Source organism: Saccharomyces paradoxus, assembly GCF_002079055.1.
Source record: "Saccharomyces paradoxus strain CBS432 chromosome XII sequence".
Lineage (NCBI taxonomy): Eukaryota > Fungi > Ascomycota > Saccharomycetes > Saccharomycetales > Saccharomycetaceae > Saccharomyces > Saccharomyces paradoxus.
In genome coordinates this window covers 95,880-120,415 of record NC_047498.1, presented here as the reverse complement: position 1 = coordinate 120,415, position 24,536 = coordinate 95,880, and the positions used below count along the sequence as shown (strand labels likewise).

Below are 24,536 nucleotides of genomic sequence, written 5' to 3'. Positions count from 1 at the left end.
TCGAATAGCGCAATATCGCGAGTACAAATGGAAATGGACATGGATATGGATATGGAACTCGCATCAATAGTGTCTTCTTTAAGCGCCCTATCCAATGGTAACAATAACGGCGGCCAGGCCGGCGCCATTGTGAGCGGCAGTGCTGCCGGCTCACAACAAATCGGCGGTTTCAGAAGGTCGAGTTTTACCACGGCGAATGAGGTAGATTCAGAGATCTTGCTGCTTCACGGTTCCAGTGAATCTTCACCGATCTTTAAGAAAACTGCCCTATCTGTTGGTACGGCTCCGCCATTCTCTACAAACTCAAAGAAGTTTTTTGGCAACGGCGGCAATTATTACCAGTACAGATCAAACGACACCGCCTCCCTGTCATCCACATCCTACAGCAACTATCATACGCACCATGCAGCGGGTAACCTTGGGAAAAACAATAAAGTCAACCATCTTTTAGGTCAGTATTCAGCTTCCATTGCTGGACCCGTTTACTACAATGGCAATGACAACAGCAACTCTGGCGGGGAAGGATTTTTTGAGAAATTCGGGAAGTCTTTAATTGACGGTACAAGAGAACTGGAAACTCAAGATAGGCCAGAAGCTGCTGCTAATCAGTCTCAGTTCATACCAAAAAATGTCTCTAACGCTAGCTTAGACACTCAAAGCACTTTTGACCAAACTGCCCAATCTGACACAAACTTCAACAAATTGAATAGGAACACCACAAATAGTGGCTCTCTTTACCACTCCAGTTCGAATTCAGGCTCCTCTGCGTCTTTGGAATCAGAAAATGCTCATTACCCCAAAAGAAATATTTGGAATGTAGCCAACACTCCGGTGTTTAGACCTGGTAACAACCCGGCTCTTGTTGGGGCCCCAAATGTGGTGCTGCCCAACCAACAAGATGGGCCTGCAAATAACAATTTTCCCCCCTACATGAATGGCTTTCCACCAAACCAATTTCATCAGGGCCCTCATTACCAAAACTTCTCCAACTATTTGATCGGGTCTCCTTCAAATTTCATTTCCCAAATGATTTCAGTACAGGTGCCGGCGAATGAAGATACCGAAGACTCTAATGGTAAGAAAAAGAAGAAAGCAAACAGGCCTTCTTCTGTCTCTTCACCTTCGTCTCCACCAAACAACACTCCGTTCCCATTTGCCTACCCCAACCCAATGATGTTTATACCACCTCCGCCACCATCTGCCCCCCAACAGCAACAGCAACAGCAACAGCAACAGCAACAGCAACAGCAACAGCAACAGCAACAACAACAAGATCAACAGCAGCAACAGGAGAATCCTTATATTTACTACCCCTCTCCAAATCCTGTACCAGTCAAAGTGGCCAAGGACGAAAAAAACTTCAAGAAAAGGAACAACAAGAACCATTCTGCAAATAACGCCAACAACAGCAACAAGCAGGCAAACCCTTATTTAGAGAGCTTTGCAGCTTCAAAGAATTCTTCCAAGAAGAATACATCTTCCAAGTCTAATGAGCCAGGGACCAATAACCATAAATCTCATTCTCAAAGTCCACCACAACAGCAACAGCAGCAAACGTATCATCGGTCACCGTTGTTAGAGCAACTTAGAAACAGTGGTTCTGACAAAAATTCAAACTCGAATATGTCATTAAAAGACATTTTCGGCCATTCTTTGGAGTTTTGCAAAGATCAACATGGTTCGCGGTTCATTCAGCGCGAATTAGCCACTTCACCAGCTTCAGAAAAGGAGGTTATATTCAACGAGATCCGCAATGATGCCATTGAACTTTCGAACGATGTTTTTGGTAACTACGTCATACAAAAATTCTTTGAATTTGGTAGCAAAATTCAGAAAGATACTTTGGTGGAGCAATTTAAAGGTAACATGAAGCAGTTATCTTTGCAAATGTACGCATGCCGTGTCATCCAAAAGGCGCTGGAATTTATCGATTCCAATCAAAGAATTGAGTTGGTCCTGGAACTATCTGATTCCGTTTTACAAATGATTAAAGACCAAAACGGTAATCACGTTATCCAAAAGGCCATCGAAACAATTCCTATAGAAAAATTACCCTTTATTTTAAGTTCTTTAACTGGCCACATATACCATCTATCTACTCACTCCTACGGCTGTCGAGTAATCCAAAGATTGTTGGAGTTTGGTTCAAGTGAAGATCAGAAAAACATTTTAAATGAATTGAAAGACTTCATACCCTATCTAATTCAAGACCAATATGGTAACTATGTTATTCAATACATTTTACAACAAGACCAATTTACCAATAAGGAAATGGTCGATATCAAACAAGAAATCATAGAAACTGTAGCCAATAATGTTGTCGAATATTCTAAACATAAATTTGCCTCCAACGTGGTCGAAAAATCTATTCTTTATGGCTCTAAAGATCAGAAGAATTTAATAATGTCTATGATTTTACCAAGGGACAAAAACCATGCCTTAAATCTGGAAGATGGTTCTCCAATGATTTTAATGATCAAGGATCAATTCGCCAATTATGTGATCCAAAAATTAGTTAACGTTTCTGAGGGTGAGGGTAAGAAATTAATCGTCATTGCCATTAGAGCGTATTTGGATAAGCTAAACAAATCTAACTCTTTGGGAAATAGACATTTAGCCAGTGTTGAAAAACTTGCGGCGTTGGTTGAAAATGCAGAGGTGTAATTAGTGTTATCACCGTTCGTTCTCCTTCCACTTTTTCTATTTTCGTTTTCTTTTTTTTTTTTTTTTTTTTTTTTTTTCATTTGTCTTACACTTTATTTTATTTTGATATCTACTCTTGTCCATAACATTTATGTTCCCCTATATTCATTATTCGCTTTCTTCCCTGACCTATTTTTGTACCTCTTTCCTATTTCCCTGAAAATCCCTACACTCTTACGCTTTTCTTATTTCTGCAACCGATTGAGGATTTAAACTTACTTGTATATTTGAAATCTTTAACTGAAATACTGTTGACATGTCTTTTTGCTTAGAAGGGACCAAAAAAATTCAAAAAAAAAAAAATACTAATAATAACATTATATTTACTGTACATAATAAATCAACCCTACTTCTAACTGTTTACAGCAGTAGTTTCCATGCCTTTCATCCAATTAGGGCGTATCCAAATGTCCACGCCATGACAAAACCAGTTATCTCTCTAAAAAATGATTCGAAGAAAATGTCTTGAATCGGGCTTTGGTAGAACTTTCCTGGTTGCAATTGACAGATCCAAACAATGTAAATGACATTAATCAAGTTGTACAGAACTAGGAACCAAATGAACCCATTGACTGATTCGATCTGCAAAAATCCTGCAACAAGCCCTAGAACTAGTGCAGAACTATCTTGCACGAACAACAAACGCTTCTTATTATCGACCACATTCGCAGTTGCGTTTATCTGACTAAAGACCTCTTCATTTGAGCTCATTTTTATAAGTATCTATCGCTGTCTTCTTCGAACACTGCCTAAGCGATCGAGTATTAGGTGAAAACTGAGTTGTATTCGCTTATATCTTTATTAGCCTCCTCTACTATTACCCGGGTTCGTAAAAACCATAAAGGAACGTAAAGAACTGGTGTGATCGTACATACTATAGTGCGTTAGATATTCTATACGTTTACGTATAATAATCAAAATCATTGTTTCAAATACCCACCTTTCTCACAAAGACTGTAAAAAATAGATGTTTTATCAGATAATAATTTCGAGGGTGAATCGAATTCTTTCACGTTGCCCTGATCAAGAACAATGATTCTATCACTGTCCAACACAGTGTCGATACGGTGTGCAATTGTTAAAATAGTACGGTCCTTGAATTCTCTTCTGATGGTATCTTGAATGATTTTGTCCGTTTCCATATCTACGGAAGCGGTTGCTTCATCAAGAACCAATATTTTGGAACGATTTAGCAACGCTCTTGCCAAACATAGTAGCTGTCTTTGCCCCACTGACAAATTATTACCGTTCTCATTAATCTTGACATCCAGAATATCTTTAACGTTGTCATTCTCTTCACTAGAACTATCGTCACCTCTTGGTTTGTTCTCAAGCATTTTTTCCAAATGAGGCTTTAGATGCGCTTGCTCAACAGCCCTCTTAAGCTCACTTTCCGAATAACGATTGAAAGGATCCAAATTGGTCTTTACCGTACCTTCAAAAGCCTGTGCATCCTGAGGAATAATGGCCAAATGGCTTCTTAAATCAAACAAACCTATGCTGGATATATCGATGCCGTCAATAATAATTTTACCTTCCATTGGCTCTAGCATTCTAAATAACGCCAGACTCAGTGTAGACTTCCCTGCACCTGTTCTGCCAACAATTCCGACCTTTTCACATGGCTTAATTTTCACGTTAATATCATTCAGCACTGGATCTAGATTTTGTCTGTATTTTGTAGAATAATTTTTGAATTCAATACTGCCCTTTGATGGCCAATTTTTATCTGGCCTCTTTTCGGGATTAATGGATGGAGCTTCAGGTGGTAATTCACAGTACTCAACAATTCTTTCTACCGATACAATGTTGGTTTCAATCATCACAGTAGTTCTTACGATCCAAGTCAATGAGCCTGTGACCTCTAATGAGTAGCTCATCAACAGACCAACCATACCCGAACTTAGTTGCCTTTTAGTATTCATTGTTGCTAGTGCTAAGATTGCAGTAGCCAATACAATCGTGGCACCGATGGTTTGCAACCTCACGGACAACCATCTATTCGTTGACCTAAAGTTGAAGACGAAATCGATGTTATATTGAATTTTTTCATAATTTAGATAGATGAACCTCTCAAAATGATCGTATGCTTCAATAATGGAATAACCGTTTAAGCTCTCACTCATTAGGGACATAATCGGCGAGTAAGATATGCTAATCAATCTTTTCAACTCTCTCGATAACACAATGTAAAACGTTTGATAGTAAATGTAGATCACCACCAAGAACATGTTGAACACTAAAAACCATGGCATATTGTACCCAACCAATATAACAGTGACCAAATAGGTAAGTATTGACTTAAAAAAAAAAGAGAAAATGTACTGTAGATTACTGTCCACTGCATCCATATCAGATGAGAATCTGTTTATGATTCTTCCAACTGGAGTAGTCTCAAAGAAAGTCATAGGACTCCTAATTACAGATTTTGCCATGCTTTCATGCAGTTTTTTAGAGCCCCTTATAGAACAATACAATAACATCATAATGCTCCGCAAGTTATTGAATGCGGCCGACGCTACCCCAATCAAGGAATATACACCAACAAACATCCAAACCCTTTCGTTCGAACCATTTTTTTCATTAGATTCTGACCAATACTTTAGCCAAAAATTCTCTGCTAAATCAAAAACTCTCGTTAAAATCATAAACAAAAAAAATAAAACAACACCTGAAACCCCACACGCTTTAATATATGCAAGATAGACCTTTGTCTTAACTCTCCCAACCTCGGTCTTTTCGACCTCTTGCGCCGTCTTCTTCACGGAATCCAATTGTGCTCCGACAAAGGGTCTAGGTCTTAGTGTAGCTAGAGAAGCTCTTCTAGAATTGGCTTTGACCAGTTCTAATTCACTCTCACGAACCACCTCATCCTCAGTTTCAGATTCAACTACTTTAAGCTGCAAAGGTTCATCCACATCACTTTCGGATCGGTGTTCAGTTTGCACATCGCTTTCATTTTCGTTATCAATGGGAGAATCAAATTCCTCCAGTAGTTTTTTTAATTTTGAAGTATTATTTTCACGGTTCATCACATCCTCATAATTCCCTTGTTCGACGATTTCACCATTTTCTAGCGCATATATCATCTGTGAATGTTTTAATATTGATACAGTATTAGTGGTTAAAATAATCGTTTTATTTTTCAATAAAGCCGTCTTTCCGATCAAAACATACTCAATAATATTTTTACTAACCTCTGCATCAACAGCAGATAAAATGTCATCCAGCAAGTAAATATCTGCTCTCGAATACACGGCTCTGGCTAATGAAAGACGAGCTTTTTGACCGCCTGATAGAGAAATACCCTTTTCACCCACCAAAGTTTCATCACCATCTGGCAAGATTTTCAAATCGGGGAGCAATTGACATGCTTTGATTGTAAGTTGATAATAATTCTTATCGAATTTGTGACCAAATAGGATGTTTTCCCTTACAGATGCGTTCATTATCCAGGATTCTTGTGAACAATACGCTAGGGACGATGATCTAATGATTAGTTTGGGGGCTATCGACTCTCTAGAACCGCTCATGCAAGGAAGTTGACCAAGAATTGCCCTCAAAAACGTTGATTTACCAGCTCCTACCCGACCAACAATACAAACTAAATCACCCTTTTTCGCTTCAAAATGATCAATGCTCTTCAATGCAATCTGAGAAGATCCAATAATAGATTCTTCATCTGTCCTCGAGTTATCTCCAAGTTGGCTAGATGCTATCGCTTCCTTCGACTTCCATAAAAACGTAATATTATTCATCTCTATGGCAGGTAACGATCTCTCATCCGCTGAAGGATCAGTACGTTCAATAAACGAGTCATCAATTTCGTCACTAAGTAAAAATGCCTTTAATCTTTCCATAGAAACACTTGTCTCTATGATGGTGTTTATCATGGATGGAACCGAATAGATGGCACTGTTCAAAATATTAAATAAAGATAATGAAGGGAAAACAATGGCAGGAGATAATGGTGAATCGCTAAATAAAGAATATAAGCCAAATGTGGAGCAGGTCACCATTAAAGGAACACAATTCCAGGCAAAATATATCAGGTTGCTCACTATACCAATTTTGCGAAAATTTTTTAATTCCATGTCGTTACGAACATGATTTAATCTTGCCATCATAGGTTCCTCCCAAGCGTACAATTTAATAGATTTTATAGCATTTAATAGCTCCGTTATTGTCTTAATCCTCATGTCCTTATATCTCATCTGGGTCTTTGATAGCTTTTTTACTTTTCTCGATAAAAAGGCGTTGATGGGCATCATTATAGCCATAGTAATCAACCCCCCGATAACAGCCTTTCCTAACAACCAGTAGAGGGACGTTAATACAACTATAATCTGAATAGGAGCGCCAATGATGGTTTGAGCATTCTCAAAAAACCTCTGGATCCTTAATACATCCACAGACATCAAATTTAAGATGTCACCAGTGGATTTATCGTTACGCTCTGCTAGCGTCAGTCTTAAAGACTTCTGGTATACTAAAGCAGCTAAAGAGCCTCTTATCCCCAAACCAGCCTCAAAAATCCCAATATAAAATTGATTTGTTAGGAACACAGAAACCACGCTAATTACAAAAAGCGTCAAAGCAATAAATACACCATTTAAAGGAGGATATTTAGAAGATGATTCTGGGTTGAAACCATCTATGAATATCCGTAGGAACTGGGGCTGTACTACGGAAAGTAAATCAGATGTCGTTTCGTATAGCATAGCCACCGAAATAGTTCTGCCGAATGATTTCCAAATAGCCCTCCAAAGAGAGTTTCTATTCAGCCATTTTTCCAATTCCCAATTTCCCTTAAATTCCTTACTTATTGACTTAATATTCAAATTCACTGGCGGTAATGGTAGTTGGTTAGGATCCTTGATTTTCTTATTACGGTAGGTTTCCACAATTAACTTGTTCATCCAGATAAATGTAATATAAGATAGTACATGGACGGGGGGGTACCACCCATTTTTTTTGTAGTATTCAGATAATTCGTGAATTGGCTCAAAAAAGCACAGGTCATAAACAAAAATTGCAACTGAATTGAAGAGAAGGAGAAGTTCTAGAATCATAGCAGTCTGTCCGCTAATAACAGTAAGTTTTGTGTTACTGGAACCATGGTAGTGCCCTTGCAATATCAGGAAAAGTTGTAGAAGAATCTGAAACATGTAGTAGAAAAGCTGGTTGCCCATTGAAAATGTACTTTTGAAATACGTCAAGTATTGAGTAGGAAGAGAAATACCCAAATTGAAAAGGAGATTCAAGTACAGAGCCTTCTTAAGTATAGATGGATAAACCCTATCAATTGATTGAGACACTAAGGCCAGTTGACAGATTATAAGCGTAGATTGAAAGCAAACATTAGTCAAATGCGTTAGATGTCGACTCCTAATTTTACTTGGGGATATGGGAAAGTTCTTTAATCTGGGTGGTACTTTTTCGTTCTTATAAAGTTTCCACAATTGATAGCTGCCAAACAATAGGAAAAAGGCCGCTTGCCATGTCGAAACTACGGATACGAAACATGGGTTTAATGCATTAGTCACACTATCTGGATATGGTCGGTACCCATAGGGACACCCGTCTGCCACTTTTAGTGAAGACATTGTCTTTACGTTGATCCTTCTTAGACAGAATTTGGCTCTGTGATCTCTCTAGATTCAACCGGTTTGATATATATCCACAGAATACTTTAATATAGAGATATATGCGAGTAAAGACTGCTCACAGATACGCCTAGGTTCAGAAGTATATAATTTTCATTTGGAGAACAGGAAGAATTACTTCACACACCGGCGCAATTTTTTAAAGGGAATAGGAATTATCGCGATGTCGCTGTTGTCCGAAATTTAAAGGCATTTGATAATACTTATGTTATTAATATGAACGAATATATAACTATACGCAAACAATAACATCAAAATCGTCGGATAACAGCAGCTGGGCTTGATGGCTGAAATAGTTTACCATAATGATCAACAAATATTAACAGTAATAATAATAATAATAATAATAATAATAATAATAATAATAATAATAATAATAATAATAATAATAATAATAATAATAATAATAATAATAATAATAATAATAATAATAATAAGAGAAAAGAAGCCAAATAACTAAATCACTGAGGGAAGACAATCTAACCTGCAGTGCGTTATTTAGAAACTTTCGGAGTCTTTTTCTTTGTCTTGACTAATGGAAATTTTGGAAATCTTTCTTTCTTAGCGGGTGTTTTTCCTTCATCCGTTTGATTTCCCCTGGTTTTTTCTTGTAATTTATTAGTCGAATTCGAATTTGGAACGACTTTCTTTTTAGGTTTCGGCTCAATGATCAATGACAACTGGTATTGTTTTTCAATATGGGGGATGTTTTCCAACGAATTGGATATATGTTCAATTATTGTCCGATCTTTAACAAAATCGTAATGTTTCTTCTTGAAATATATGATCTCTTGTAAGATATCAACAAGTCTGGTCCTTTTGTTAAAGTTTATATATTTTTTTTCATCACGAACATCCTTCAAACCATGTTCCAAAACAAGATAATCTGGATTTCCAGAATCCGTGAAGGTTAAGTCAGATAAATAAACGCCGAAAAACGGTACACATGGTGCACTGTGTAAAGATTTCAGCTCTTTCCTGTAATTTATGAAATTTTTCTTAGGATCCATCAGCATGTTCAAAGACTGCAATAGATCTCTAGTTTGAGGAATAACTGCCTTCCAAGTTTTCTCTAAACGATAAATGGGTGAGGAATATAATGCTGAAATAATTGCAGTCATGGAAGAAAAGTTATTGAATTTCCTACAATATTCTGCAACAAAAATGAAATGGGATAGCAGCTTAGCACGTTTACTTTCATCTGCCTCTTTTACAATGGAGTAGGATATGAAATTTGTCAGCTTATTAGCAAAACTGATAAACTCGGTCAAACCTGGTGATGCACTATAGGCTTTTGTGTATTTGTTCTTCCAAATTTTTTGTAAACAATCAAAAATAGTTATTTCACAATAGATTTCATGCTCTAATATGGTTAATTGGGTAGCAAATAAAACTGGATCAACGGCAAGAATGGATTCTGTGGTGGAGTACAAAGAGGCCGAATGATTTTTCTGGTTGACTTGTGGAGCTAACGTCTTGAGTGGTGCAGCCGCTTCTTGCATATTGTCATGTTTAAACTTCTGACAGATCTCATTTAATAATTCCACGGATCCTGCTATATTCTCCTTCGCTGCTGCTTGCGCAAAATAATCCAGATTTAGGGTTGCAAGGTCGGGCTCGTAATAGCTTGGGAACCAGTATTGTTTGAAAAAGGTTGTCATAATTTCAACAACTCTACGTTTTACCGGTATTAGCTTTTTCGTCACCCATTCATTATATTCTTCAAAACATAAATCCTCTGGTGGATCCAAATAATATTGAGAGATCAAATAGCTCAAAAACTCTGCTGTAGTAAAGATGCTTCTAAAAGTGATTAAAAAAGTAATATTGAAACATGGATCTTTCTTTTCATTATCTGTCAAGTAAGAGATCAATGCATGTTTAGAACCGCCTTTAATCCTATTGTTGGAGCCCCAAATCAGTTCACTATCATACTCGCGCTGCAAGTACCTCGGTAACATGACTTGACTGTCACGCCATTCATCATTAACTTTATTAGCAGAATCTGTATAAAAAGTATCTGACTCATTTTTATCGATAGCGTCACTCCCGCCATAAGATCCATAACCTTCTTCTCCCTGCAATAGTAATTCCGTAATATTATTTTTCATCATTCTAGCAGCATAATTCAACAAATTCTCCCTTTCCAGAACTAATTGATTCACGAGCTCGACAGATAGCTTAAGCACATCAAAATAGTCATCACAGGATTTTTTGAAAACGTGGGAGAGATTGAAAAATTTTAAGTCATTAGAATCAGAATCTTGGTTGACCAGATTATGGAAAAGAAGAATACTATCCACGTCTACCTCATATTCATCTTCCTCCACTTGGTTTTCAACATTTTGATTCCCGTTCTTCTTATTATTCTTGGCACTATCTAAGTTCAAGGATGAAGGTTTTACTGGTTCATAATAACCGGTAGGTAAGTCATTTTGCATCGGAGAGAAAACGAAAGGATCTTCTAAGGTCAAATGCTGAGCGACAATTATAAATTTCACGACGACATCGTGAAAATATTGCTTCATATTGAAGTAGTCAGACAAAATGTACGATAATGATGATAAAGAATGATTTAAAAACTCTTTATCTTCATCATCAATGGCAACATCTTCGTCAAAAACTCTATCCTCATCACCCAACTCTCTCAGGTTTAGAAAAATGGTCAAGTCTAGATTTTCTAGAACATCAATGATAGGAATTGTTTCACTGACTTCTTCATAGGTCTTGAAGTTCATTTCGAAATTCAACATTTTTGAAAAATTGGCAGTGTTACTCAGATATTCGTTAGCACTTTGAATCATTTGTTTCAATTTCACATCAAGCTGCTTTTTCCTGGCCTTTAAGAGGTTTAGAGTCTCTTCATTTAGCAGGTACGGTTTTTTCCTTCTAGACCATATCGTATCGGACTCACTAGAACTTCTTGACATATTGGAGAGGGTGTTTCCTCTTCTCCTTCTTTGAAAAGGGGCGGATGGTGTATGGTGAGACGATTCTTGAGAGCACGAAGTGCCCCGTTTGGGAACTGGAATCTCATCAATATTTTCTGCCACAAATCCTGAAGCACCTGCAACGGCCTTGATCATTCCCCTCGGTAGGTCATGGGACATGCGGTGGTTGAAGTGCTTTCGCAAAAATGGGTTATTCCAGGAGATTGTATTGAAAGAATCCTTGAAAAATCGAGGAGTCAATTGAGGTAATATGGTAAATTCGTTAGGATGTGAGAGGAAATGCAATAAACGTAATAGAAAATGAAATTTTTGAAAAGTTCCTAAAATTGATTGTAGAAGCGGGGACTTTTCTCTTGAATCCTCCTGTGAGACCGTGATTCCTCTTTCTTCATAGGAAGCGGAATGAAACCAAATATTTGAATTTATTGAGAACTTAGACAATGTGTAAATTAGCTTTTTGAGGGTTTTTTTGAAGCTGTCTTCAACTAAACCAAGATTCCTAAAGAGCGTATAAACATAAGTTATTTGAACTGATAATAAATCCAAAGAAGTTAGAAAACTTTCCCTGTCATTTCTCAACAGCTCGCGCTCTGTTAAATTAACATAATGACAAACTAAGCGAGTGAGGTCATACCAATAGACGACATCACAATCATTGAGATAAAACAGATCTGGGCTTGACGTTATGGGCATCTTTTTACGAATTATGTTGGATATTGGGGAAAAAGATGAAGAATCATTTATTGTTTCCAGTTGATCTTGTGGTAAATATGGCAAGGTGCGGCAATAAACATCTAAATCCTGGTTATAGTACAAAAGCTCACAGCAGTTTTTCTTTCCATGTGCGGGAGTAGGTGACCAAACCAGTTGTTCCTTAAATTCAATGTCGCGACAACAGTCTAAAAGGTCTTCTAATGATAAGATTACTGGGTTGCTTGATAATTCCAGTTTAAGATTAAAACCCGCCTGGAATATTTCCAAGTCATCACCGATGGTGGGTGTCCAGCGTGATTCGTGTAAAATAGAGCGTGTAAAGGAAGGGGGGAACCAACCTCTGTCTAGCGTCAACGAATTACTATTATTAGCGCTGTGACTTATAAGGACACCATCCCACCAGCCATTAGAACCTTTATTTAGTACGTAAATCAAATCGCCTATCCTTAAGGACAGTTTATCCCGTGATTTTGTGAAATATTGATGCATACATTCCACCACATCGATGGGTTGTAAGCATGGAACCCCGTGGCCTTCCTTATCTTTGATGGTAGTCGTCATGCCGGCATATGGCATAGCGTTATTCATTCTGACGACGGCTTATAAATGGCCCTTAAATATAGTTTCTCGTTTTCATTATTATAAGTAAAAAAAGCTATAGTGAGTACTGTTTTAAGAGGGAACCCTTAAATTTTGCGAGCCTGCACATGCTATTTTCAATGATGCGGTACAGCCGCACGTAGATTTGGCAAGTCGACGCTAAAGATACAACTTGAAGATCTACTTTTTGGTGTGAATATTCATTGCAGATACAGCGAGAATGGTTTGTTTCTAATCCTCCAAGCAGGACATACGTTTCCTTTAGATTCAGTTACAGTGTTTGTGCATGAGCGATTTCTCAGGGAGCTAGACCAAAATAAAGATACAACCATGGTATCATGAAGTCATATATGGCATCACAGTCGCATTTTGTACCATTGAGTTTATAGAAAATAAATAAGACGGCCGCATTCATCCATGGGAACTCTTTATATTGTGCTGTTGCTTTATGGGCTATGAAATCATCAGTGACGAGTACCTTATGACGCATTTTCGTGAAAAAAGAAGAAATGAAAAATTATTTAATGTCATATAAGGATGAAGTAAGACAACCAAATTGTTTAAGTTTTCAGTCATTGGCTGGAACGGTCTTTTAAGCTTAATTGTAAAAGAAAAAAGAAGCTCTTTACACGATGTCTCAAGACGAAAATATTGTCAAAGCTGTTGAAGAATCTGCAGAACCTGCCCAAGTTATTCTTGGGGAAGATGGTAAGCCATTGTCCAAAAAGGCTTTGAAGAAATTGCAGAAAGAGCAAGAGAAACAGAGAAAGAAGGAGGAAAGAGCCCTTCAGTTGGAAGCTGAAAGGGAAGCCCGTGAAAAGAAAGCTGCTGCCGAAGACACCGCGAAGGACAATTATGGTAAGTTGCCATTGATTCAGTCTCGCGATTCCGACAGAACCGGTGAAAAGCGTGCCAAGTTTGTTGACTTGGATGAGGCTAAGGACAGCGACAAAGAAGTCTTGTTCAGGGCTAGAATCCACAACACTAGACAGCAAGGTGCAACATTGGCCTTTTTAACTTTGAGGCAACAAGCTTCTTTGATCCAAGGTCTGGTAAAGGCTAACAAGGAAGGTACTATCAGCAAAAACATGGTCAAATGGGCTGGTTCTTTAAATTTGGAGTCCATCGTCCTTGTCAGAGGTATTGTCAAGAAGGTAGATGAGCCAATCAAGTCTGCTACTGTGCAAAATCTGGAAATTCACATCACCAAAATTTACACCATTTCCGAGACTCCAGAAGCACTTCCAATCCTTTTAGAAGATGCCTCTCGTTCCGAAGCTGAAGCTGAAGCTGCTGGTTTGCCCGTGGTCAACTTGGACACGAGATTAGACTACCGTGTCATTGACCTGAGGACCGTCACCAACCAAGCTATTTTCAGAATTCAAGCTGGTGTTTGTGAGCTTTTTAGAGAATATTTAGCCACAAAGAAATTCACCGAAGTACACACACCAAAACTATTGGGTGCACCAAGTGAAGGTGGTTCCAGTGTGTTCGAGGTGACATACTTCAAAGGGAAGGCCTACCTAGCTCAATCTCCACAATTTAACAAGCAACAGTTGATCGTAGCCGACTTTGAAAGAGTTTTCGAAATTGGACCTGTGTTCAGAGCCGAAAACTCTAACACCCACCGTCACATGACCGAGTTCACCGGTTTGGACATGGAAATGGCATTCGAAGAACATTACCACGAAGTTTTGGACACATTGAGTGAGTTGTTTGTGTTTATTTTCAGTGAATTGCCCAAGAGATTTGCTCACGAAATTGAGTTGGTACGTAAGCAATATCCTGTGGAAGAATTCAAATTGCCCAAGGATGGTAAGATGGTTCGTCTAACATACAAAGAAGGTATTGAAATGCTAAGAGCTGCCGGTAAGGAAATCGGTGATTTTGAAGACTTAAGTACCGAAAATGAAAAGTTCTTAGGTAAACTGGTTCGCGACAAATACGATACCGACTTTTACATCTTGGACAAGTTCCCCTTGGAGATCCGTCCCTTTTACACAATGCCTGACCCAGCTAACCCCAAATATTCTAACTCGTATGATTTCTTCATGAGAGGTGAAGAGATCCTGTCCGGTGCACAACGTATCCACGACCATGCCCTATTACAGGAAAGGATGAAAGTTCACGGTTTATCTCCTGAGGACCCAGGTCTAAAGGACTACTGTGACGGGTTCAGCTACGGATGTCCTCCACACGCTGGTGGTGGTATCGGTTTGGAAAGAGTTGTTATGTTCTACTTGGACTTGAAAAATATCAGAAGAGCTTCATTGTTCCCAAGAGATCCAAAGAGATTGAGACCATGAAGTAGTCTCCATGCTTCTATGTAGCGAGTGAACGTAAATATTTTCAGGTTTCTCACCTTTTCTGTCACTCGTTTTTATTTTAACTTAAATACATTTAGCTTAAACATACGAATCTCAACGTCTGACGTGTTTGACGCTTTCTTCCTCGCTCAATTGCTCCCTTACTGGGCGATCATGTTGAAAAAAGCACTTCAACATTAAAACTTAAAGAAACTGGCGAAGCGAGAATAGGCACTAGTAGGAATAAATCTCCAGACCTGAACCATTTTGGAGGTTGGGACAGCAGGACGGAGGACGCTAGTTTCGGATAATTCCGAACTTCGCGCGAAGGTGGTAGAAGTTGCATATTCGTCCGACGAATATGCCACGGTTGTCAGGCACATCATATGCGTGGGGAGATAATACTGAATATAACTGTTGTGTCCTATATATATATGTATATGTTTAAGACTATTCAATGAAGGATCTTCCTCCTCATAAGCGGCTACAGGAACATTGTTTTGACTTTTTTTCTTTTTTCTTTGCCGCCCATCGTTCGAACATTCCAAACAAAGGACTTATTTGTATACGTTCACGTGTCAAGACAAAATCAAGTTAACGCATCACTTGAGTAGTAATAGTCGTGGTATTTTCGCCGACTACACCGCCTTTACATTTTTGATGCCTTCTCCTCTCTTAGTGCACAGCATAAGTTACCCGTGCCGCGTACTTCAGTACTCCCGATCAAGTAGCACAAATGTAGCTTATTTGTCTACACCTTCCGATACCCATAAAGTTTCTCTCTCCTTTACTGTGAATTATATCCATTACCCGACCCTTGAAAGGTTCATTTAACTTTCCAAAGCAATAGTCCAAAAAGTTTTTTATCTCAGCGTCTCTGCATCTTCCCTTCGGCGGTCCAACCAGGGAAAGAAAGCGCTTAAATCCACGGAGTTGAGAAACGAAAAACCAAATGAAGCGAACAAGAGGGAAAAAAAAATTTTCTTCCGTTCTTTCTTTCTATTATACTTCAAAAAAAACAAGCAAACGCACTAAACAAAACAATCATTTACAAAACATAACACAGGAAACCAATGTCAGGAAACCCAGGAAGCTCGCTGAGTGCATTGAGACCTACTCCACCCGAGAGAGGTTCGTTCCCGCTAGACCACGATGGCGAGTGCACCAAGTACATGCAAGAATATCTCAAATGTATGCAACTTGTGCAAAATGAAAACGCAATGAACTGCAGGCTGCTTGCCAAGGACTACCTGCGGTGCAGGATGGACCACCAATTGATGGACTACGATGAATGGGCTCATTTAGGCCTTCCTGAGGACGCTCCTAGCAACAGTGGTAAAACTAGTAGTGGCACCAGTAGTGGCACCAGTAGTGGCACCAGTAGTGGCACCTCAGATAACAAGTAGCCGCCCAGATTGAAATACCAAGCAGATGCCAAAGCCGGATGCAGCTATTAGCATGGTAACGTTTGCCTAAGGTGTAGAAGAAATTCTTTTTGAAATAGCCGCCGAGACAACGCGAAGTGACCCTGCCCGAGGCTGTGCGGGCCCAGGCCCGTCCGTTTCTTTTTTTTAGGGGGCGGACAAACGGTCCAAAGGGGTCAGCGTGATTGGGCGGTTTTTCCACAAAGCTTCTTCTCTCCTCTCGCTTTGGCTTAGTGAGTGGCCGGACATAAAGTTGCGAGGAAACAGACAGCGAAGGGAAAAAGCTTTGGCGTAGTTAACGATACGGCTTACTACCTGGTTGCAATGCTGGTTTACTCTCTGATTCCGATTTTCTGATTTGAATTCTGGCTCCACATCCCACCCTCTTTTTTTATCTCTAGCATCGTGCGTTGGATTTTATATTATGAAGTTCCTATATTAGAATAAAGTTTAGTATTTACTTCCCAGATCTACCGGATTTACAAAGTATTGTTACTTCACCACCAAGGAAAAGGAAACAGTACAGTGACTCCTCGTGCTTACGCTAACTAAATAGATATTATACACACGAAATACTAGGCCAGACAGCAAGCAAACCCAAAAAAAAAAAAAAAAGACAGGAAGTAGAAGAAAGAAAAAGAGTGAAAGAAACACAGTACTTACTAAGTCGAAGATTTAGCACACGAACACTAACGTATACACATACTGCCCTTCTTTATTGCCTTTTCTTCCGCGTACCCTAGTTATGTCACAGAATATTCAAATTGGCACGAGAAAACGTTCAAGAGCAAATATGAATAATTCCACTACTACGGGCCCTTCTGAAAATGCAAGCTCTAATAAGACCTTTTTGGACAACTTCGAAGAAACGCGCACTAATAAGTTGCTGGACGAGATGTTTGCTCGGCAGAACTCGTTCCTAACAGACAATCTGAGGAACAGTCTAGACCTGAACCAAGCTGACAATCCGCTCCGTCCTCGGCAGCACCAACATCAGTTGTTCTTGGACAATGAAAATGCCATAGAGCTGGATGAGGAGCCGCGCATTATTAACACTACAATCAATAACAGTAATAATCATAATAGCAGTCGAGTGGATGAGGACGCTGACGATGACATTATTTTTATCAAAGAGCAGCCAATACAGTTTTCGTCGCCTTTGATTTTGCCCAGTAGCAGCAGTATTAACAATAACAATAATACTGGTACTTCAAATAATGCAGGGTGCGGTGTCACAGCTACAAGCAATAGTACGTACATCACGACACCAAAAAAATTCAAAAAGCAAAGAACCATCTCACTGCCCCAGTTGCCGCTATCGAAACTGAGCTACCAATCAAACTATTTTAGTGTTCCCGATCAAAGCAACGCTATCGTGCCAAGAGTAACGCAAACTGAAAATGAGCTGTTGCATCTGACGGGGTCCTGTGCAAAGACTTTGGAAGGCAACAAGGCGGTGAATCTCACAATTGCTCACAGCACTTCTCCATTTTACAACCCACCGGCACAAGTGGCTTCCATGCCTCAATCCAATCTTAAGAGGCAAATTGGCTCTTCACTACGGAAATTCAAATCAAACAGCTCTTCGGAAAGTGCATCGTCCAATAAATCAAATTTCAAAACTGACAAGGACGGTCACTACGTTTACCAAGAAAACGACATTTTCGGCAGTGGAGGCCGCTTTGTTGTAAAGGACTTGCTGGGTCAGGGTACGTTTGGTAAAGTACTCAAATGCATTGATAATAAGTACGAACCTAATTATGTGGCTGTAAAAGTAATAAGGGCTGTGGATAGATATAGAGAAGCCGCCAAGACAGAACTAAGAATTCTACAGACCATCCTGAACAACGACCCTCAAGGTCAGTTCCAGTGCCTCCTACTAAGAGAGTGTTTCGATTACAAGAACCACATCTGTTTGGTGACAGATCTATACGGCCGGTCCATTTACGATTTCATGTGCTCCAACGGTATTGCCAGGTTTCCGGGCTCTCATATACAGGCCATTGCCAGGCAGTTGATCAGATCCGTTTGCTTCTTGCACGATTTGGGCATAATACACACGGATTTGAAACCGGAAAACATCCTCATTTGTGACGAAACCCATATTGCTCAAAAATTGCCTCTAAAGACCGTACAGTCACTAAGCAAGAGGCGTCGTGAAGCCAGTAAGGGGAAACGCAAAATCTTGAAAAATCCAGAAATTAAAATCATCGATTTTGGTAGCGCAATTTTCCATTACGAATATCATCCCCCTGTAATATCCACCCGTCATTATAGAGCCCCAGAAATTGTTCTTGGCTTGGGTTGGTCATTCCCCTGCGATATTTGGTCCATCGCGTGTGTCCTAGTAGAATTGGTCATTGGCGAGTCCCTTTACCCCATTCATGAAAATTTGGAACATATGGCTATGATGCAACGAATCAACGGAACCCCTTTCCCCACGGACATTATTGATAAGATGTTTTACAAATCCAAACATAAATTGGGCAACTCTCCCTCAGATCTAAATTCAACGGTGATAAAACATTTCGACAGGAAAACGCTAAGCTTACAATGGCCTGAAAAAAATAAGCGCGGAGATACCATAACGACTGAAAAATCCATGAAAAGGGTATTGCAATCATGTGATCGCTTAGATATTTACATATCGAAGGTCTTGAAACAGGACTACGGCGATAGTTTTAGCATCAATTGGAATCTACCGCCTGAGAAAAACTGGTCCTTAATAAATTCGAAACTGGCATGGAAAAGACAAATACATTCCTCTTCTATCTCAACCACTGATGAACTCGATAAGGAAACCTTCTTGTTTTGGTACTGGTTCATCGATCTGCTCAGGAAAATGTTTGAATTCGACCCAACGAAAAGGATTACCGCAAAAGACGCTCTGGACCATGAATGGTTTAATCTGGGCATATTGGATGATGGTATTGCAACCTATAATAATACTCAAGGATAGTGGGTATACTCTTTCTAATTTTCTCTTTTTTTTCAAATCTTTTACTAGTTCGGTTTTTTATTAATTTTTCTTTTTCTTTTTCGGGTTTTTAATAATATCTCTTTAAATTTCTATATTCAATAAAAATTACCTTCTATATATATAATATATATATATATATATATTTTAATATTCAAACATTTATGACATTTTTACCATTTTTTTATGGTTTTTCTATTATAATATTATTATTATTGTTTACTACTGCTACTATTATATTATTATTATATGTTATAGATAATACATTCTATTCATTGTCTTTCTCTTTCTTTTCTTCCTCCTCTAAATACTACTTACTCTACTTCAACTTCGAATTCAAATAATTTATCTCGTCTTTCAAACTCGCTTCTTCCACGGTTTTCACCAGCTCCTTGGTACATTTGGCCACATCAAACGCAATACCTGCTAACCGCTGTTTAAAGTTTTTGTCAGCATAATCTTGATCGCTCTTTTCCTTTGCTAGCACTCCATCGCTGGTTAATTGGCACAAAATCGTCATCCTACGCGAACAGTCTCTCAAGCTTTGTACCACCCAATCACCATGTTTCTTCAAATTTGCATTCCTACTTTGCTCCATTGATATGCTAGTGGCGTCCACCATCTGACCTATCACTTGGTTAATTGCATTTGATTCCCCCCTCAAATTACCCTTCGTCACCTGCGGCTTCTTGATCGATGTCAAAAGCGATTGAATTGTGGATATGACGTCCATCGTTTGATGCTCTAAATACAATAATAACTCCGAAAGGGTGTTATCTGGATTTTCAATGTCAAATGTATCCACATCAAAATCACTATCTCCTTCGTCGTCATCGTCGTCTTCACTTTCTTCCTCTTCACTTCTATACGTTGCATTTTGTTCTTGTTCTTGTTCTTGTTCATGGTGTTTCATGGGGACAAATTGATAACTGGAATCATCATCGTCACTATAATGTTTCTCATCATGTACTGTGGTTTCTGCAGTATTTTTTATCTTCACGTCGCCATCGTTCAGCTCTGAGTCCCCATTTTCAACCGGTTTGTCGTTCGATACTGGCAAGTGGTTCGTCTTCTTTACCTGTGAACTTTCGACTGGATTTATGAAGCCACGCCCCCCTTCAGCGGTGCGTACATGGGCATCGGTTCTTTTTCCATGGACATAAGGTGCTCCATCAATATCTTCCTGGGAGGTATGCACCTGACCAGGGCTTTTCGCTTTGTGATTAACGGGAATTTTATCATAATCATTTTTTTCATATTTTGTTTCGGCAGAAACGGTCTGAGCATTGTGATTTACTCTATTAAAATCTTCATCTTCATCCTCTTGTTTGATCGTACGGTTTAAATCCACGCCTCCCCAAGAACTATTGAGCTCCTTGTTGGCAGCTTCGACTGAGGTGATGCTCTCAGTGTGTGATTTATTACTTTCTGGTAATTCGACAGTATTCTTTATCGATACTAGAGGTGAAGTTTTTGCTACTTCAGGAGACACAATTTGACCATTCGTTTCTGGGAGCTCGCTCTTTTTTGGTGTCCCTGAAGACAGAGTCTTTTCAACTGCTTCTGATGATCCAATTTTGTTAATTGCCTTTGGAAAGATGATCTTTTTTAACACTTTTGGGGGACCAATCTTCCCTATCGTGTCTGAGGATGCAATATCTCTCGTTATTTCTTGAGGTTCAGACTCGGTCTTTTGAATTACATTTGGGGATTCTATTTTCATTGTCATCTCTGAGGGAATAGCATTGCTTACTATTTCTGAGGACTCGCTATCCATTACCACTTCTGGTGAATCAATCCTCCCAACCACTCCTGGTGACACCAACTTCCTGGCCGTTTCGTGAGACTTAATTGACTCTGGAGCCACAATGTTTCCGGTCATATCTAAAGACTTAATCGTCTCTGTTATACCCGGAGATTCCATCTTACGAGCTGGTTCTGGAGCTACAGTTTTACCTGTCACACCCAAAGATTTAGTCTTGTCTGTTACACCCGGAGATTTCAGCTTACCAGCTGATTCTGGAGCTACAATTTCACCTGCCATACCCAAAGATTTAATCTTCTCCGTCACACCCGGAGACTCGGCCTTACCAGCCGATTCTGGAGACTTTTTCTTCTCGATAGATTCTGCAGACGCAACTTTCTCTACCACATCCGAAGACTCGCTATTCTCAACTAACCTCTTAGGCGGTAAATTATTTGCAATTTTTGGAGACATTTCAGAAGATCCGATTTCCTTTATCGATTCTGGAGATTCGATCTTCACAGACTCGGGCGACTCATGTAGGTCAATTTCTATTATATTCGCAGGTAGTTTGTTATCAATCTTTTTTTCAGTTTTAGAACCTTCTCTCTTCATTGTTTGTTTCAACGCCATATAAGTAAAATCGTCATCATCGTCTAAATCGTCATTTTCGTTACCATCAGAACTCGAATCATCTGTGGATACATCATTCATTGAACTGATAAATTTATTAGAGAATACAGGTTTCGAATCCACCTCTTCGTTTGGTACGGGATTTTCCTTCGGTGATTGTTTCTTTTCGGAGCTATGTTCAAATTGCTTTAGTTTATCGGCAATGCTAGAGGTTGGTGTAGATAAGGTTTTATTTGTTATATCGCTTCTTTTGTCATCCTCTTCTGCATTCTCGATTTTAATGTTGGGGACTCGATTCTCTGACGGTGGAATGACAGTACTAATTTTGTCTTGTGGAGGTAGCGTAAGTTTGGGAATTTCGGAAATATTGCTGCTTGCTGAATTGGAAGCGGACGTTATTGGCTTTATGGGCGAGACGTATTTATCATTATCCTCTTTGTGGGAGTTATTCTTAGCAATCGATGAATCAATCATTAAGCTAAATAGCCCAGTTCCTGATGGTTTCCTTGAAGTTGTTGGAACCCCATTGGACGAAGACGGTCTTATGATCGGACTGTTAATTGCCTTTTGTGTAATTTTCAATGGTTTCACGGGAGATTCTTCTTCTTCCACATCATTCAAGAAAGATGTTGATTTTCTTGGGTTTATGAATCCTTTCTTCATATTTATTGCAGAAGAAGACGAAGGGAACGTTGGTGTCATTGGTGTGGTAGTAGTTGGTGAAGAGTATTCTAACGTTTGACGGTTAGCTTCATTATTGGTGATGCTATTACCATTTGAATCGGATTTAATTTTCGCTGAATCAATTAAATTACACATGGCAAAACTAACCTCTGAAACAGCAGCTTGAACAGTTATCTTTGGGATTAATACTGGGCCATAAACAGAAAAATATCTTATCGAAGTGATCGCATGGGATAATGACGCTTTTAGTAGAATGACCTGATCTTTATACTGTAATAGGTCCGCCGATAGTAATAGTTGGGAAAATAAATTCGATATTTGGGATAATATTTGAAATAGCTCTTCGCCAATTTGATGAGAGATTGCCGTGGAGTCACCTATGGATACCGCGGAGAGCCTAGTGGTGAATTGAATTATTAAGTTATTAGCATTTAAGATGTATTGGACGGGAATGAGTCCATCAGCAGAAGAGTGCTTGTTAATAAAACCGTCGCTGATTTTCAAATCATTATGGTTGTCGTTCTTCTTTTGATGCAATTCGAATTCTGAGATTTTCTGCTTCAAATTTTCATTTTCAATTGATAATTCACCGATTTGAGAGTTCAATGACAGCATTTCCTTCTGAAAACTTTCATCAATGGTGTAGTGGTTCTTTATATCCTTTTCTTTTTCCTTTTCCTTTTCCTTTTCCTTCTCACTTGTTAAAGATGCTAATTTTGCATTCAAATCTTCGATTTGCGAGTGCAAATCGCTGTTTAAATCAGTCAGTTCTTTAACCTTATCTTTCATATCTGAAGCAGGGTTATTGTTCGAGAGGAGTTGTGCTTCGGGGCTTTTCGATTGTTCGAGAGCCTTGTTGCTATCGATGTCATTATCTACCTTGATGATTGGAGAGTCATTAACGTCCCAGTAATTTTTATGCGTTGTTGTCGGAGTCCTTGCCATTGACGTGATATCACGAACGAGCACTTGGGAGTCAGGCAAAGCGGCATCCGTGACTATAGAATCTAGGGCAGGTTTAGCTTCTTTCTTTTCATCTGTGCTTTTTTTTTCTTCCTCCAGTTCGTTTGGCTTTTTCTTTCCCTGTTCTTCTTCTTCTTCCTCAGAAGACCAATCAATCGATGCCATCTTAGGAATAACCAAAGAAGGTTGTACGGAGACGTTTGGAGCTACCTGAGTTACAGAGGAAGAATTTGTGGATGTTCTTGCACGATCGTCGCTGTCTTTTCCGACCTCCTGTTTCGTCGGCTGTGGTAATGGGGGTGGTGGAGCATCCAAGTCCTTGTCAAACCCTCTTCTCTTAATTTCAAAAAGGATATCGTCCAACAAATCGTTAAATCGAGTTTGTGATAGATTGGCCAGTTTCTGTCTAGCCTGGTTCCTCTTCATGTGGAAATTGGCCTTCGGCAAAAGATAATCCGGTTGGTTAGCATCTTCACCAATTCTCCTCTGCAGCTCATCAGACACGTCCGTACTGAGTTCGTAAAATTGAGAAGAAGATAGCTTTAATAGCTTGGCTCTGGCCTTCTGAGCTCGTGTCGAGTTTGACCTGTCGCGATTTTCACCAGTCACCTCGAAAAAAGTCTTCAGCGAGACATAGTAATGGTAGATATCCCTATGATGTGCGAGAGAAACCTCGCTTGACGTACCCATGTTTACTCTTTCTTTTCTTTCTTAATTCTGTTTCAGTGGCTTGTACTACGTTATTCCTCACGCCTTAATTTGAATCTTCCTCCTAGGTAGTTTCTCAGGGTCTTTTATACGCTTCTGACCGAATCTATCCTACCGAACTATACGTAGCTATGTGTTGCTTTTTGCTAAAAGCAGCTCGATAATAGAACACCATTCTCAAAATACTGCAAGGTTTATTCTCATCGTTTCCAAAAACGCGTCACGCATCACCCGGCGGCGTATTTTTTCTTTCTTTTCCACCATAAAATAGCCATAATAAGCCTATTTCACGATTTATTATACTAATTATGAACGTATTATCGGTAACCCACGCCCGTCACACCCATGTTTTTCACCAACATTTAACCAAGAAGGATTTTGTTGCCCTGTCTTGGTTTAAGTATCGTATTGCAACCCGTAGCCAACTTCATGTGCCGATTTTAAGTGCGACTTGAACTTACGT

General features: G+C 39.2%; 8 protein-coding genes across 8 annotated transcripts; 4 read left to right on the top strand and 4 right to left on the bottom strand.

Moving 5' to 3' along the window:
• Positions 1 to 27: 27 nt before the first annotated feature.
• PUF3 (mRNA-binding protein PUF3) lies at positions 28 to 2,664 on the top strand (the record flags this gene model as incomplete). Its single annotated transcript, XM_033911875.1, has 1 exon — positions 28 to 2,664. The coding sequence occupies one exon, from the start codon at positions 28 to 30 to the stop codon at positions 2,662 to 2,664; it is 2,637 nt and encodes an 878-aa protein (XP_033767766.1).
• A 423-nt stretch (positions 2,665 to 3,087) lies between these two features.
• On the bottom strand, positions 3,088 to 3,414 carry EMC6 (Emc6p; the record flags this gene model as incomplete). The annotated part of the gene is made up of 1 exon (XM_033911874.1): positions 3,088 to 3,414. One exon carries the CDS (start codon positions 3,412 to 3,414, stop codon positions 3,088 to 3,090), a length of 327 nt encoding a protein of 108 aa, XP_033767765.1.
• Positions 3,415 to 3,623: 209 nt separating this feature from the next.
• On the bottom strand, positions 3,624 to 8,309 carry BPT1 (ATP-binding cassette bilirubin transporter BPT1; the record flags this gene model as incomplete). The annotated part of the gene is made up of 1 exon (XM_033911873.1): positions 3,624 to 8,309. One exon carries the CDS (start codon positions 8,307 to 8,309, stop codon positions 3,624 to 3,626), a length of 4,686 nt encoding a protein of 1,561 aa, XP_033767764.1.
• A 554-nt stretch (positions 8,310 to 8,863) lies between these two features.
• SPAR_L00420 (uncharacterized protein) lies at positions 8,864 to 12,622 on the bottom strand (the record flags this gene model as incomplete). The annotated part of the gene is made up of 1 exon (XM_033911872.1): positions 8,864 to 12,622. The coding sequence occupies one exon, from the start codon at positions 12,620 to 12,622 to the stop codon at positions 8,864 to 8,866; it is 3,759 nt and encodes a 1,252-aa protein (XP_033767763.1).
• Positions 12,623 to 13,266: 644 nt separating this feature from the next.
• DPS1 (aspartate--tRNA ligase DPS1) lies at positions 13,267 to 14,940 on the top strand (the record flags this gene model as incomplete). Its single annotated transcript, XM_033911871.1, has 1 exon — positions 13,267 to 14,940. One exon carries the CDS (start codon positions 13,267 to 13,269, stop codon positions 14,938 to 14,940), a length of 1,674 nt encoding a protein of 557 aa, XP_033767762.1.
• Positions 14,941 to 16,013: 1,073 nt separating this feature from the next.
• Positions 16,014 to 16,346, top strand: COX19 (Cox19p; the record flags this gene model as incomplete). Its single annotated transcript, XM_033911870.1, has 1 exon — positions 16,014 to 16,346. The coding sequence occupies one exon, from the start codon at positions 16,014 to 16,016 to the stop codon at positions 16,344 to 16,346; it is 333 nt and encodes a 110-aa protein (XP_033767761.1).
• A 763-nt stretch (positions 16,347 to 17,109) lies between these two features.
• KNS1 (serine/threonine protein kinase KNS1) lies at positions 17,110 to 19,323 on the top strand (the record flags this gene model as incomplete). Its single annotated transcript, XM_033911869.1, has 1 exon — positions 17,110 to 19,323. The coding sequence occupies one exon, from the start codon at positions 17,110 to 17,112 to the stop codon at positions 19,321 to 19,323; it is 2,214 nt and encodes a 737-aa protein (XP_033767760.1).
• Positions 19,324 to 19,660: 337 nt separating this feature from the next.
• Positions 19,661 to 24,055, bottom strand: SPA2 (Spa2p; the record flags this gene model as incomplete). Its single annotated transcript, XM_033911868.1, has 1 exon — positions 19,661 to 24,055. The coding sequence occupies one exon, from the start codon at positions 24,053 to 24,055 to the stop codon at positions 19,661 to 19,663; it is 4,395 nt and encodes a 1,464-aa protein (XP_033767759.1).
• Between the last annotated feature and the right edge of the window lie 481 nt (positions 24,056 to 24,536).